At 42.2% G+C, this 16,010-nt stretch overlaps 2 protein-coding genes and 1 long non-coding RNA gene across 24 annotated transcripts in view; 2 read left to right on the forward strand and 1 right to left on the reverse strand.

The window, feature by feature from the left end:
- The window catches only part of CFAP74 (cilia and flagella associated protein 74), a 75,044-nt gene extending 65,242 nt beyond the window's left edge, over positions 1-9,802 (forward strand). For 18 of the 20 annotated variants that reach the window (XM_068658613.1, XM_068658623.1, XM_068658622.1 and 15 more), the window contains 11 exons: positions 1,253-1,387; positions 1,824-1,933; positions 2,309-2,364; positions 2,723-2,842; positions 3,161-3,313; positions 4,173-4,302; positions 4,727-4,881; positions 5,920-6,058; positions 7,322-7,449; positions 7,977-8,111; positions 9,236-9,802. In XM_068658613.1, coding sequence (XP_068514714.1) covers positions 1,253-1,387; positions 1,824-1,933; positions 2,309-2,364; positions 2,723-2,842; positions 3,161-3,313; positions 4,173-4,302; positions 4,727-4,881; positions 5,920-6,058; positions 7,322-7,449; positions 7,977-8,111; positions 9,236-9,349 — 1,375 coding nt within the window. In that variant the 3' untranslated portion in view covers positions 9,350-9,802. Of the gene's footprint in view, positions 1-1,252; positions 1,388-1,823; positions 1,934-2,308; positions 2,365-2,722; positions 2,843-3,160; positions 3,314-4,172; positions 4,303-4,726; positions 4,882-5,919; positions 6,059-7,321; positions 7,450-7,976; positions 8,112-9,235 lie in introns of those variants that run through there. The other 2 variants (XM_068658625.1, XR_011089483.1) reach the window with 2 other exon arrangements.
- The window catches only part of LOC137843413 (uncharacterized), a 35,844-nt gene continuing 23,513 nt past the window's right edge, over positions 3,680-16,010 (reverse strand). For both annotated transcript variants that reach the window (XR_011089505.1, XR_011089507.1), the window contains one exon: positions 3,680-5,564. This is a non-coding gene — a long non-coding RNA (uncharacterized lncRNA). The remainder of the gene's footprint in view (positions 5,565-16,010) is intronic.
- TMEM52 (transmembrane protein 52) overlaps positions 12,654-16,010 on the forward strand; it is a 33,314-nt gene continuing 29,957 nt past the window's right edge. Inside the window, exons 1-4 of one of the 2 annotated variants that reach the window (XM_068658662.1) lie at positions 12,965-13,102; positions 13,213-13,354; positions 13,898-13,942; positions 15,435-15,604. In XM_068658662.1, coding sequence (XP_068514763.1) covers positions 13,329-13,354; positions 13,898-13,942; positions 15,435-15,604 — 241 coding nt within the window. In that variant the 5' untranslated portion in view covers positions 12,965-13,102; positions 13,213-13,328. Of the gene's footprint in view, positions 13,103-13,212; positions 13,355-13,897; positions 13,943-15,434; positions 15,605-16,010 lie in introns of both variants that reach the window. The other variant, XM_068658661.1, reaches the window with a different exon arrangement.

The raw sequence follows: 16,010 nt of genomic DNA on the forward strand, positions 1-16,010 counted from the left end.
TCTTTTTATGAATGCTTAATAAATCTACTAAAACCTATAGGTAGACAAGAAACCAAACTGTAGTGAAGAAATAACTTCAGCTATATTGCAAAGGCTGTTTCCAAAATTAGTACTGCTTATAAGCCATGCAGCTGTAACCTCTCATGTAAGGCAACGAATCCCTTTATATGCATCAGAGAAACTGAAGACTTCAAAGAATATATCAGAAAGCATGAGCATGGCTGCACTGGTAAATTTGGCTGAACCAACAAGAGTATTATTTTAAGGAGCAACTAGAGAGCTGAACTTCATTACCAAAAGAAACTACGACACAATATACCTTTTCTGAATAAGTGGAACAGAGCTGAATAAATTCAGCCCAGATGGAAACTATCTGATGGTCTGTATCCGTGGGTATGGGTTAGTTAGTTTTTTCGAGAGCTTAAATAGTCCATCATACTAGTTGTGGCCTTCTTCAATCTTAGAAATCTTACGATGCCACAATATGTATGTTTTTGAATAGTCATTTTTTAATATGTGTCTCTCACTGAGAATTGACATTGACGCGTGCTTGCTAGCAATTTGGATACTTGGATACAAAATCTGCTATTTGAGGTCCCTTGTTTAGCATATAATTCAACTTTTTAGAACCACATTTCTGCTCGCCAAATCCTGAGGAATTTATAAGTAAATGTTTGGAAGTAAATATGTGCTTAGACACGTTGTGCTGCACCAGGTGTTAGATTTTTCACTAAAATTCCAGGTCCATTGTGAACCATTGATTAGAATTTTTATATACTTTCAGTACAGGTCATAAAAATACAATTTATATTTGAAAGCTTCCATTTTAAAGTATTGGTAGGCATGCTGCGTTAGAGAAATGTGATGCATGTGTGCATGTAATTGAAACGATGTGCAAGTACTGAAAGGCACTGCAGTACTTACATATTCAACATAAGGGAATTGTATTGAGGATTTTGGAGCCTTTAGTAGGGCATCTATAATGTGGGTTGATAATTTTATTTTTGACCAGAAAACCAAACCATGTAGTAGGGTGAATCCATTGCTGTGCATCAAGACAGTCATTTTGTATCACTGCTCTGTTGCATTTTGAATGTACGACAAAGTAAACACAAATAGCTCAGTATATAAGTTTTGATTTTTTTTACACTTGCTAAGCATAAACTCATACTCGCTATGTAAAGCATGAAGTATAAAACTTACATGTATACTCACTTGCAAAGATGATTTATATTATTCCTGCATTTTCTAGTTCGGAAAGTTATATGGAAGCCCAGGCTTTCCTGATGAGGAATTTCAGAGGGAGGTTTGAAAAATACATCATACCGTGCTTTGTTGCAAGTGGAGATATTGACGAAAAGAAAGACTCAGAAAGTCTCACCTGCAGGTATTCTAAACACAAATGACTTGAAACAATATTTGGAACAATGCACAGTATTTGCAATTTATGATACTTCAGAAATTTCATAGGGAAGTGGTAGCGATGTTAATTTATTCATCTGAGGAGAAAAATTGTTTTCTTATCTTAATTACTTCAGTAGTCAGTGGTAGAAAGGCGTGCTTACACCCCACTAGTAGGATAAGAATCTAAGACGTGATTATCAAAGCAGCTTGGAAAACAATTGTATGAAAAATGTAATAGCTAGATGTAGTCCATCTTTCTGCGTAGGCAATACACAAAAAAAGCAGCCACTAAGAATTGTTTTCTTTTGTAATAGCATTTTAATGAAACCCTGTCATGTGAACAGAATAGGAACAGATTTCTGACAACAGCTTTTTTTCTGTGTGATCTATGAGCAAATATTCTTTTACTGTCTCCTCAGCCCCTATAACACCTTGTTTTTGGAGTTGCACTGTCCAGCTGTAGCACCATCTGTTGTGGTCACTTCAGATAATGGAAAAAACACAGTAAATTTTGGTGATGTTGCAGTAGGTATGAAATTTGAATTCAAGCTTTGAGCTTTTTCTGTCTGATCTTAATTTATTCAAGGTTGTGCATTTTATTTTTACATTCAGTGGATTTTTTAAAAGTCAGTATAGAAATTAGCCCTGTAAAAGGTATTCAGGAGGAAAATTAGGAGCCTATCTGGATAGCTGGAGCATGTAAAAAGCTGATCTAATCCTGAAACATAGAATCAGGAGCTCAATAATTGACTGTCCAAATTTGAAAAAGTTTGATGAGTTTTTACTGTATATTAGCCATAGATACAGAACAAATGTTTGGTGCAAATATGAGCAGGAGTTAAAAGAAGTGGTAGTGTAGAGTGAGCTTCATCGTGTTTTTGAATTTTGTTTTCATTCCTACCAGGCCACACAATAATTAAGCAAGTTACAATACAAAATATCTCCCCAGAAAAGCTGGAAGTATCCTTATTTGGAATATGTGAGTTAATCTGCCATTCAGTTACAGTTTAATTTGAGTCTTCATCTGTAGGAACTGTTTGACACTAAAGTAAGGAGGAGGTAGCAGATTTCAGACTTAATTATTATATTTCGGAGTGAGACGGGGTGACGTGAAGCTTATTTTCCTGAGGATATATAACCAATATATTCTTCTTCTCTCTTAGTTACTGATCTCTGGAAGAGCTTATGAATGGTTGATTTACAATTTTTTTGGTCTGAACAATACTTAGAATCTCTTTTTTTGTTTATTTGTTTTGTTTTATTTTATTTTATTTCCAGTTTCTGTATTCACTTTTTTCCTTGAGTTGCACTGTTCTAGCTAGGATTCTCAGTTCTGAATCCCAGTGGTCCCTTCCTGTTGGTCAGACCAGTTAGAATACTTGAGCCAGGTGAAAATAAAGCCCTCATCATCTCTTTTTCTCCAAATGAGAATAAATTGGTGAGTAAGATACAGCAGTAATGCGGAAAAGAGAGACAAAGAGGGAAATAAGGGGCGGTGTAAGAAACACGTATTAAATACTGGGATGTGTCTGTAGCAAAACTTTGGTGCCTGTGCCTAGCACCTCTCAGCATTTGCATTGCTGTCCGTGCACTGTGTCCAGGAGTTTTGCAGCAATGGCCTGGGGGAGCTGGGGCAGAGCGGGGAGTGGCCGGAGGGGAGGCTGATTTGGAGCCGGTGCTGCTTTTGTGGGCGGGTGCAGGGTGGGGTGGGGGGGTTCATTAAGCAAATGAGCTAGCGCCAGCTTCTTCTTGGCAGTTTTTTGAAGCGCTAGACATCCGGACAGCACAAAAGAACTTAACCCTAAGTATCATGGGGTGTGGGGTGATGCCATCAATTGTTTGCTCTGTGGAGGAAGTACTGGATATGGGATATGTCCTTGCCAGAGAGAAGACAACTTTCACGTTTGAGGTAAAGCCCTCTATGCTGATCCAGAAGGCACGTCAGCAGTTGTTGTAGGTTGGAAGAGGAGTTCTGTAGTTTCCAGTCTGGCAGAACGTGAGGCTGAATAGCAAGCTGTAGACAAAAGAACAGCTTTAAAAGCAGCACGTCTGGCAGAGTAATCTGAGGCTGAGACAGTTTGGGGCTAAAGGTAACAGTGCTGTGCAGGGAGGATCTTGTTTGCTAGAACTGTGCTGCCTGCAGGATTCTGCCTGTGCAAATAACAGGGATGCAGAACCTTCTATACAAAAAGAGAAAGGGTCTGTGTGATCTCTCTCATAGATCTAGCTGATATGTAGACATCTGTGAAGCCAGAAACAGCTTTGCTTTCAGTAGTGTTAGAAATATTTGCCCTCTTTCTTTATTCTGTCCATTACTCCCCTCACAGTTGAGGTTGCTCTGTGTCCACAGAGACAGAGATACATTGACAGATACATTGGTGAAATGCAAAATTGTCCTACAAAGAGCACATGGAGGTCTGCCATGGTACAGTGTAGGGAACAGTTTAACTGATCACTCGTTCATATATTGCAGATTTCCACAAATTCAGAAACAGTACAAGATTTAGGCAGAAATTTTCTCCTCTAAGTACATCAATAATCAAAATACATTACTTGCTGCAAGACTTAAAAGGAGGCTGGTCCCTGTTGCTGAGGGGTAGGAGCAGATGTTGCACGTGGATGGCAGTAACGCATGCTGTGTGTGGCATCTGGGTACACAACTGTGGAGTAATGCAGCAAACTAAATTCATCCAGTTTACAAAGTATGGATCCTACAGTCCTGAAAATCTTCTTAATGAAAGTGCTGTCGTGTAAATTCGTGTTATCAGATACAGAACACTTCTACACTGACCCTGCAATATTCCATCCAACTGGATTCACTTTCTCCAACAAGAAACAAAGATCAGCAGAGACTTCCATCCTTTCTTACGTCCTCTTTGCAAAGAACAGAGATTGTTGGTAATTTTTTCCCCACTTTTTTTTTTTTTTTTTTTTTTTAAACAAAAAAGGACTCATGAAATATCTAATAGCAGCAATACTTTGTCCTGGTAGATCTATTCAAGGTTATGCAGCCTGAGCAGATATCCACAAGTAAGGAGACACAAGTGTTTGAATCTGAATATGCCCCTACTGCCTTTTATATAATATTTATATTAAAGAGTATATTTGGGGATATCCATCTCTGTAAAAATATGCTGGAGAGTATAGGGAAAGGTTGGTGATGCCTCTTCAGCTTCATTAGAGATGAATGTATTAAAGTAAAAAATAAATAAATCTAAATGAAATTTAGACAAAAAAAAAATGAAATTAGTTTTAAAAAAAAAAATGAAGAAGGAAAACAGAACTGTTCTTCTGTACTCATATCATTATTTCTGTTTACCAGGAACAGAGAACTATAGCGGTTTAAGCGTGTTCAGCATCTTTCCGACACAAGGAGAAATTGCTGCTGGGAAGAGCCAGGATTTTGTTGTTACTTTCAGTCCTGATCATGAAAGCCTGTACTATTTGGACTGTCTCAAGGTTGTGCTCTTTGGCAAGGTGGGGCAATCAAGATACCTGATAATGAAATGGAAGTCTAAATATGACCTACGGTATTTTTAGCAGCATGGGTCTTAGTAGGAGTTTCACATAATTATATCCAGTGGACGGGATTTGTAGGCAGAAATATTATCTATATTAAATTGATGGGGGTAGGAAGTGACAGTTTTGGGGCTCACTGGCTTTTTTCAGGCTTTAAATTCTCAGTTCCTAATTCATACCAATTGTGACTTGGGATTCAGTCCTGTCTCCTACCCAGCTGTCCACATTGTGTACACGGGAGGTGATGGGAGCCAGCTTGCTGCTGCACTGCTGAGCACAGTTCCAACCGGGTTCTCTGCAAGCAACATTTAATTGTAGCGGAGAGTGGAAATAAGACTGCAGAGTGCAAACTGGCAGGTGCGCTGAGTACCAGGAAGCTGCTTCTGCAGTCACTCAGCGTGAGGGAGGAGGTTTCCATCTGTAGAGCAGCAGTTGAGCTTAGACAGAGCCCAAATCAGGATACACAGGCTGGCAGCATTGCAGGTAGCTTTGTGCCATGTTCCAAAAGAGATGGCCCAAAGTTAATGAAGAGTGCCAACTAATGACTGTCAGCAGGCACTGCAAACAGTAGAAACTGGTAGTGAACAAGTAAGTACTGCTGCTCTCCTTGCAAGTTTTGTATCTCCAGGTTATCTTTGGATCTGCAGGTAAGAATGAAAACCAGAGTAAGATGAATAAAAACTGTCCTAAATTCACAAACTTGAAGCTCTCTTTGGCAACAGATAAATTTTGCCCATTTTAGTAGCTTTAGTATAGTTTGTCCAGTCTCTTTCTTTGGCACACTGCCCAAGAATGAAAGGCTGTAGAAAAGAAAATGCCTGAGTGACACCCAAAAGACAAAGGTAAGATGCAGGATCCTTGTGTTAGTGTGGGGCACCTCTTGGCGTTAATATAGGCAGATGTAATTTTTAAGGAGCTGAAGCTGTTGTATCAGTATTGCAGTTACACTGCTACTTAAGCTGTAACCTGCATCTAAAGCGTTCTTGTCCTGTATAGAAAATAGCCCATGTAATCCAGCTAAAGGGTGCAGCAAGAGAACATCCAATGTTTGTGGAAGGTGGAATTCCACTCGATGTGCCCATCGAGTCCTTGGCTGTAATGTTACCTGTGTCATCGCAGGAAGCACTCAAGGAAGGTAATATGCTGCCACATTATTACAAAATAAAGATAACCTTTCAGTATCCAGAATGAATAAGCATTATGGTGTAGCCTATATTCGTAACACACACACACACACACACACAAAAAGAAACCTTCCCTTAAGAAAGGCTTTTATCTGAATTCTAACGCAATGATGTCTTAATATAATCTATCTGTGTACCTTACCTTGCAAAAAGCTATTGTAATTATTACTAAGACAGAGAATTAGGGTGTATTTGCTGTCTGCTACTTCTCCTACTTGCATTAAATATTTATAAAATTATTTCCCATCTAATAAAATAGCCTGGACTCTCCTGACTGTACTGTTAAGAAGTTGACGTGCTTTCAGGGGTATGAATTTATCCTCCCTTAATTTCCTTGGACAGGATTTCTGTTCAGAGATGGTATGTAAGCACCTTCTAGCTCCTGAGCTATAAATAAACACAAGCACTTACCGTACACAAGTAGGACTATAGTACACACAATGTATATGCCATGGGGCTAGAAAACGAACACGAATTAGAAGTGATGGTGGTGTAGTTTAACCCTGGCAGACAGCTCAGCACCATGCAGCCGCTTGCTTGCTCTCCCCCCAGTGGGATGGGGAACAGAATCAGAAAGGTAAAGGTGTGAGAATTTGGGCTGACATAAGGACAGTTTAGTAGGCAGAGCCAAAGCTGCGTACGCAAGCAAAGCAAAATAAGGAATTAATTCATTATTTCCTGTCAGCAGGCTGGTGTTCAGCCACTTCCAGGAAAGCAGGGCTCATTGTGCCCAACAGCTGTTTCGGAAGTCAAATGCCATCATTCCGCAAGTGCCCCGGCTTGTCCTGCTAAGCAGGGCACCTCGTGGTGGGGACATCCCCTTGGGCAGCCTGCACCCGCTGTCCTGGCCCCCAGCTTCATCGCTGGCAGGCAGCAAAAGCAGAAAAGGCTTTGATTCTGCATAAGCACTGCTCTGCAACAACTCAACATTAGTGTGTTATTGCCACAATTTTCATCAAAATACAAAACACAGCATGATACGTGCTACTGTGAAGAGAATTTACTCCATCTCAGCCAAAAGCAGGACAAATAGAAAATCTGCTTTTGCTTGATTCTTCACTAACTCTGTAAGAGGGATCTCCTTATCTATGCCAACTCATGAATGTGACACATCACTTTGTTTTGAGCCATCTTGGCATAATTTATTTCTGCTCTAAACTGATAATCCTTCAGTTTTGACGGTCTCAAAGTCTACCTGATTCATATTTGTTTAGAGCTACAAGAACCAGTGAAATCCATTCTCCTGGTACTGGAGCACATCGAGGGAGAGAATTCTCTGGTGCCAGCAAAAACAGAACTGAGAGTTGGAGCTATACGGACAGCTCAGTTTGCAAATAAGAAGGTGAAGAAAATAAGAAATTTATGTCAGATGCTGCAAAAATATTGATAGAGTACAAATGGTTACTAGTTCCTTCTGTCAAAAATTTTCTCTTTAAATTAAAAATGCAATTCTCAGGGTCTCTAACAAACTTAACATTATAAAAGAATCAGCATATGAAAGCAAAAGGTGGGTTGTTTTGTTTGGTTGGTTTTGTTTGTTTGTTTGTTTTCAGGGTTTAATGAGAGGAATTAGCATTATGGTATTAAAAGTAAACAGAATTCAATTACCAGTTTCCTTCCCTGATACTGAAACACAGAAATTTGAGTACAGAACTGAATGGCAGTTCTGATCCTCTCATTTTTTATACCATATTTTATGACAACGTGTGACAGCAAACAGGATGGATGTTTGCAACTTCAAATAGCAGAAGTAGTTTGGCAAACAAAGGTCATATATAGCATCTGTGCGATGTAAACTTTAAGAAACAGTGACTGCGTGTGAAGAAGTTGAACTGGCTGTAACTAAGGTGCATTATGTGTCTCTTGTAGAATGTGGAGTTCAGTTTTGATAACCTGTCACTCCTGCAGAAGAAGGGATTCAGTGTTGAATTTGTCAAGGGAACCGTTGATCGTGGTCAAGTAAAATGCATCAGCGTTTCTTGGGTGCCACCTGCTGACTTGGATGTAAGTAACAGTTGCACACTGCTTCCCAGACTGCAATAAAAAGGCTGATCTTTGAGATGTCAGGGTACCAGGCAGCTTGGGCACATTAGGATGATGGAACACTTCACCTAAGAGAGTTTAGGTTGGTATAAACACTGGTATGGGAACAAAGTCCAGGAACTATAGGTATGATTTTGAGCCTTGCTATCTTGTCTTAGACTTCAAATCATGTGTGATGGGAAGAGCAAGCATCATTCACTTGCACTTTATAGGACATAAAATAACTTTTTACAGGCCACTGCATTATATACATGTAGTGCCAAAATACTGCTGCTGTTCACTAAAAGACACGGCTTTGGTGACAGTGATGAAGTGAGCTTCTTAATATCCCCCTTTGCAAGGAAATTTGCAGTCCTACTGACAGAGAACTGTTTCCATGGATCATTCTGCTCTGGGGTCCACACTTCTGGCTGTGAGTGCCTCTTTTTTGGAATATTCCTGGAGGTCACTGAGACCTGTTTGATTTCCCACCTCATGAACCTTGCTTCTGCCTTTTTGTATTGCAGTCTTGGTGAGAGTTCGAAACATCCCTACAGGGCTGTAATTGCCCTTCCTGATTCATCTTCATGGGATGGAAATAATTCACTCTGCTTTTTGTTGTCAGCAGTGTGTGGGATGGCAGAATGAGTGCTCTGATGCAAAATTGCAAGGATGCTGTCATCATGTGTGGAAGGAAGGAAGGCGCTAGAGTTCCTGGCATGACACATGAGGTTGACATAGTGGCTCTTGGTAACCACGGGGTGTTACACAAGATTTAACACTAGCTCATGGCTAACAGGACCCATCTCTTCCCTAACCCTCACTGCAGCACACTCGTGTCACTTGCTTTGCCCAGTTGTGGTGGTAATGTGGTGGCAGTATCGGCAGCACTCTGCAGATAGAGCACTTAGTCATTGCTGCTTTGCTTACTGCAGTGTGAGTGTTGCATGAAAACATGAAAAAGCCAACCAAGTAGGAAGAGAGGTAACCAACAGCTTTAACAGGCATCTCTTACAACTGAAACATACACTGCTTTAGACCTTGATCAACTAACCTGCTCTGTGTGCAAAAGAAATAGGTTGGTTTTGTGTGTGCATTTTTTGTAGACCACTGGCCCTGTGATGGAGACAGCCCTCCTGACCTTAAAGGGTGACGTTAAGGAATCTTACCAAATCATCTGCATGGCGAAAGTTATATCAGCGTGTGCTCCCAGTAACTGATGGAACCAAGCTAAATGGGAAGGAAAATGGAGACTTATATTTTTGGGGAGGTCTTTGGATCTCAGTTGGAACATGAAAAGATTTTGAGATTGCTGAAGATATGTAAGGGGAGGTAGGAGAGAGAAAGGAAGGTAACTTGTACATTTTCTGCCTCTTTTTTTTCTTTACAAAATTCTGTATAAACTCTGTTTCCAATAGTTTTATTTTCAGACTGACTGTGACAATAACCTTGTAGTAGAAGGAAGAATTAACATAAGGGGCCACTTGGATGCATCTGCTGTTAATCCCAGTGTTTTCCAAAGGCAAATTCACTCAGGCATATTTTTGTTGAATTTCTAAATGTGTGAGTTTCAAGCAATGTATCTTTTTCTGGCCTCATTTTCACATATGTAGAAAGTCCCTGATATTTTTTTTCCTGTTAAGACTACAATAAAGCTTTTATTTTTAAGTCTCCTCCAATTCTCTTGGGCAGTTATTTTCACAATACACTGTGCAATCATCCTCATGACACATGGTCAAGGCTACAGTGACCACACTGTGTACTGAATCACTGAATGTGCTTAGGCATTTGGTCTAGATCATGCCTATCCAGGAACTTTGAGAAAATTCAGTGAAAAACAGATGTACACTGAGAATAGATTTGTGCCAGCTGCTGGGGAAGCTAGAGTGTCCTTCCTCAAGAAGCAGTATCCAGTTCAGGGAAGAGCACAGAGCAAGTACAATATAGAGAATAATGTGTCAGTCAGACCGCAGGAAAAAGCAGTAAAGCACTTGTCCCCAGAAATGTTTTAACTATTTTTCCACTTTGTGTAGGAAACGCTTGTGTAACTGATGAAAAAGAGGAGAAAAATGGATGAGATTTCTGCAACTTGTTTCAGGCCACGTGAATGCTGAGCTGTTCAGCTGGTCCTTGGGCTGTTGATGTTTATAATGCATACAATACAGAAACAGCAGCTAGAATCAAATGTGGATTCTCCCTTTCTGATTCTGGCTCTGCTGTGTCAGGCACCAGTCAAAGACAACACAAGTAGCTTTTAACATCATCCATTTTTCCTGTACCAGGCTGAGCTCTGTGAACTACGTTTTGTCTGTGTACTCCTTAATACAATGGATCCTGATTATAGTTCCAAGCTATGTCTTGTGATGCATATTGTAGTAATATTCTGGAAATGTAAATGTTCCCAAACTATGCATAACATCTGTTAGTTATTTCTGGGAATGCTTTCAAAATGAGCACAGGGTTATTCTACATTAATGTTTTTTAAAAACACTGTGAGCAATGGGCCCACTCTAAAACCTGGGTTCTCCCACTACAGACAGCTGCAGATCTCCAATTCTTCGCCAACATCAGAATGGTTCATGATATGGCCTAACGTCAATGATTGGAAAGAAGGAAAAAAGAGGCAGTGGGAAGCCAAGACAGATTTGCTCCCAAGCACAATTTGAAGAGGGAAGTGCCACAACTGACCAAATTGATCTTCACAATACAAAATTGCAGTTACCTGAAAAGCACACCATAAGGCTACTGAAAAGTTAGGAATTATATGTGGCTGCTCCTACCTAAACAATTGTTTTATATAATGGATATGAAAATACAGGAAACGGAAAATTGACTGACACGAGTGACTATAGGAACCAATTCTGCTGCCAATTTAGACACATCAAGCTGAACTAAAAATAGCGGGTTTGTGGGTAATTCCTTGAGGACATCAGGTGAAGACAGCTGAGAGCCCTATTGCGTTACATTTGCATGGCTTCATGCCAACCTCACAACTACCAGAAGCTCAACACAGCAGCTTAAGCCTTCATGCAAGTTTTCTCTTGAAGAAACAAAAAATCCTGTTCAGTGCTGGCCAGCAACAGTCATAGTGCAGTTGGTATCAAAAGTGCCAGGAGAAACTCAATGTGATCTGATGTTCCTGTTTCCATGTTGTAAGACTCCAGGAAGGATGGAGCCCTTAATGTGAGGATAATATTGAAAATCTATCCGCAGAAATGCATCAAAGTTTTCCAGAAGGGTAAGTTTTCTGTTCCTGTAACTGTACTTCTGAACACTACGCTTTCAGACTTGAGTTTTGCATCTGTAATTGCTCTTGGATGGCCAGATGCAAACTCCTCTACTTACAGAGAAGTGTGTATCTAAATACCTCGTGGTTCTCATCCAGCTCTATTTTAATAAGAAAGCATTTCACAGCCATGTATGATTTTTATAATCCTTAGAAGCTGCACCTAGCTCATTTCTAAACCAGAAAGGAAGTGACAGAGCAAGTCCTAGAGTCATACACCTCATCAATACATGTTGGGATTACCCAGTGACTTCAGAGGTTGTTTCACACTTATAAACGGAGCTTTTCCCAAGTGACCAATGATCCCATGACCCTGGGTGGTCCTGTAGGAAAGTAGTCCAGTCACCAACACGTGACATTACTGATCCTTAGAGCACTGGGCTTCAGCCCTATCAGCTGGAGAAGGAACCACTGAACCCAGTAACTTCCAAGCTACTGGGTCTGGCGTTGTTCCCAGTGTTTTGGCACCAATCCATGGCTCTTGTAGAAGAAACCTCTGTCAGCCCAAGTCCAAATACATTTCCTCCTGTTGCATTAAAATCTCAGGGAAAAATAAGTAAATATAACTTGTGGTTTGTCACACTAATTACTGGAGGAGATTTTATACAAGCAGCCAAATACAAACCACTGAGGCAACTGAATACCAGCAAAATGCTCTTTTATTAGTTGATCTTCCCCTTTGTTCTCCAACTAAAACCTTTCATAATCCATTAATTAGTTCCCTGCTTTTTAGCTCTAGTTGCCTTTTTTTGTTGCTTACCCAGCCACATAGCACAGCCACTGTGACTGATCATCTTTCACATGGGTTGGCAGGAGGGGTTTTGGCATGTAACTGACCTCTGCTGTATCGGTGCTGGCAAGGTGTCTGACCTTTAAGTCACCTACTCTGAAGCAGAAATAAGCCGTGTTCATTCATACACAGTGGATGTGGGTGACCTTTGATGGATGTTTTGCTCTTCCCTGATGAGGGCAGGACTGCTGTAACCAGCCAGGGGAGAGTTTTGATGCAAAGGGCTGCGTGCAGGGCTTCACCATGATGGGAACTGCAGAAAAGTTGTTGTTTAGAAGGGGAAAAGCTGCTGTAATAATTGCTATAGTTGAAGTAATGAAACAGTTTCTGGAAAGTTTTTACCAAATAGTATCAACGCTATTGCAAGGCAGACATAACAACATGAAGGTCCTTAATTTATACATTTGAAATGTTGAGCACGGTTAAATTATTTTGGAGCAAGGCCATTTCCGGGGAGTAGGTGATGCCTTTTCATTCATCTGTGCGTTTTAAAAAGACTTTCTACAAAGGGAAACACTCTGCTTTCCCAAACCTTTTTTATTTATTTATTTTTAATATTTTCGATCCTTTTCCCCGACTCCTCCACCATCTCTCGCACGCTGCACAGGCAGAAGAGTGTCCAGCACACGAAGCCGCCGTCGGCCTCCCGCGAAAAGCGCCGAGCCGCAGCCCCGCGGCCGCCCAGCCGGAGCCGGGAGCGTTGCGCACCCCTCGGGGCCGGCGCCCCCGGAGCCGCTCCCGCAGCAGCTCGGTCCCGGCCCCGCCTCGGCGGCTCCTCCCCCGGCGCTGCCGCCTCCGGGCCCCGCTCGCCCTTGAGGCGGTCCACGGCCCCGCTCCTCTCCTCCTTTCGGTGACATCGCTCCGCGCCCCTGCCCGCGGCTGGAGGCGCTCCGACCGGTGAGTACCCAACGCCGGGCGAATCTGCGCCCACCCCGCTCCAGTGACCTTAGCGGAGCAGAGGGGTACTCGCTCCTGGCCGCCCAGTGCTGCTTTTTTTTATCCCCCAGACCCGCACCGGCTCGCAGACGTGGCCCGGCTGGCCTTGCTGCGCCTCCCCAGGGTCTTCTGCAAAGGCAGCCCCCCCTGTCACCTGCAGCTCTGCTGGGACGCCGCACTCTGAAACATGTCAGAAGCTCTCCCCTTTTCTTTGTACGTAGGTAGCTCTGAATAAAACATTCCTGGAGCTACGGAGTACACAGAGCTGTGAAGCACTGAAGCTTTCATAGCACTGGAGCTATGAAAAAGTAATTTAAAAGTATCTGGGAGAAGTAGGAAGTTAGGCTGGGTTAAGGAGCTGGACTCAAAGATCCTTGTGGGTCCCTTCCAACTCAGGATATTCTGAGACTCTGTGAGCGTTTGCTGTGGCACTTCACCCTTGTTAAGGTGAAATAACTGCCTCATAGTTCTGAGAATCCAGCACGTGTAGTTCTCTCTCCTAAGCAACAGCAAAGTTCCACTTTGAAAACAGTTCTTCACCCAGGACCCCGCTTACACAGTGGGATTTGTGTGCTCGCAGCTGGAGTAATGTTACAACCATGAGGAACAGTCCTCTGAAACTAAATCAGGGGTGTTTTTGTTCCATATCCCAGATGATTGCTTTTCCTTTTTCAACTCAAAAATGTGTTCCCTGACATGTATTTCCTGCTTGAGTGCAGATACTTAAACCAGTGAATTATCCACCTTCCTTCGCAGATGCCCTCAGAACATGTCTAACTGGACAAGTCTGTGGTATGTCTGGTAAGTCGATTGTTAATCTTACTAACCTCGGAGTAATTTGACATATAATAAATAATAAGCAGTAATTGCAGTAAAGCAATGGGAATGCTCCTTTCAAGACACAATGTGGGAAAGGGTTTCTCCTGTTTTATGAAAGCCACCAGTGGAATGACCGCATCGCAGAGGAGATACGGTGTCAGGCGGGATGGAGCATTCATCTAGGGATATGTCATCTTTCCATTCTGAGTACGCTCAAGTTCAGCCATAGCGCTTGTTTGTTCTTCCTAAATAAACAACTTTGAGCACAATGGCAGCTGCCCAGAACGGGCTCGTTAGGGCTTGGCACTGCGCTGCCTTCTGTGCAGTCCCCAGCTCACTCCCTTTTATGGGACACAGCACCGTTAGCTTGTGGCGCGGGTTTGTCATTCTGAACTCAGGGTGATTTTACAAACCTGTTCCCTGGCTGCTTGACTGAAAGGGGAAAAATAATGGTGAGTAAAAGGCAAAGGGCTCGCCACAAGTGGGTTGGTCTCTGGCCTAGGTCGTGCATTGTATGTACCCTAACATTGGAGTTTGCATTCTGTCACATACCATTAATTTTGATGACATGCAGAGTGAGTTGGTTACTTTTCATTGTCATTCTTTGCTTTCTTAGAATGTGTTGATATAGAGCCATTTAAAAATACATATTATACAATGTATTTTAAGGCTTCTGCAATTAGGCAGCATTGAAATCGTGACAGCTAATGAGCCAGTGCTGAGACTGATAGCACTGCGATACCTTTCCCTAGGTGATTTCTGCCTCCATCAGAAGGCAGCGTGTGAGGGCTCACAATCCTTTATTTCATGGCACACTAGCGGGCAACTCCTGGGTGTGAGGACTTAAGGATTAGCTAGTGCTGAGGTAACGCTCCTCGCACTACAGGGATGTTTCATTGCAAAGTTATAGTAGGACAGCATGCACTTCTGGCACGTGGTTTTAAATTCCCTGAAAGCATTTTTCTAAAACAGTAATTTGCATGAAAATGCATGAAATTTGTGGAAGTTTGAGGCCCTCAAATCTAAACTTTGAGTGTAGTCTGTGTGTGCATCTGACTCATACTAAAGAGAAACATTCTCTCTTTAAAACCAAACAAAACAGTTATTAAAGGAATGTTTTGTTTGGAAACATGATTCTTACGGACAAGTACTACTTTTGGTTTGGAGAAAAGAACAGAATGCTACTGAGGCCTTTTCTACAAACCCTTGCCATTGAAAGTGGAGCCGTTCCCACTGCACGTAAGCCAAGGTAATTAACATCACAGCATCTGTGAGCCAGAAAGGATTGTACCAACAGTCACTAGCACTTCGATTTGTGATTGTTTGTGATCCAGCACCCATTCAGAACCGCGCCTGAGAAGGTTTGGAAGGTTTGGCCTGTCTTTCACCCATTTAGAACAAAATTATATTCATCTCTAGAAGAAGCAAAACGTAAGCACTGACTTTACGATGTTGTTCTCCATCCGCTTCCAAGGTTAATCTTGCTGACTATGTTCATGCTCCTGCTCTGTGGGATCACAGCCAGCTGCATCAAGTTCTGCTGCCGGAAAAAGAGGCCTCCAGTTCAGCCCTTCCCTCGGCACCCCTACGATCTGACTGGTGTTGCTATTGACAGCGACAGCACAGCCCACAGCACAGTGACCTGTAAGTACCCATGGGACTCAGCTACTCAGCTGTGCTTTGTGGTAGAGCATGTGTCCAGAGTGCTGTGCTCTGTCCTTGCAACAACAGGAACTTTCTGAGCTCTTCTCAGAACATCTTCCAAATCCACAGGGAGGGCATGGGAAAACTGAGTGTCATCAGGGCCACGCAGTAAGTGAATGCAGATGGCAAGTAGGATTTAATGGTGCAGAAGTTAGAATAAAGTCTGTGGGGGGTTAAACTCTCACGTGTCCCCTCTCACATCTGCTCTAATTCTCACTGCTCCATTTGTTTTAACTCTTTCTGCCCACCTCACTGCCCAACTATTTCAGACCACGTTATCTCAAACCCTAAGATGTTGTTCCCAGCTGTTGGTGTAGGAACCCAGCTGGAACTGCCTCTGTTACAG

Source organism: Anas acuta, chromosome 22 (genome assembly GCF_963932015.1).
Source record: "Anas acuta chromosome 22, bAnaAcu1.1, whole genome shotgun sequence".
Lineage (NCBI taxonomy): Eukaryota > Metazoa > Chordata > Aves > Anseriformes > Anatidae > Anas > Anas acuta.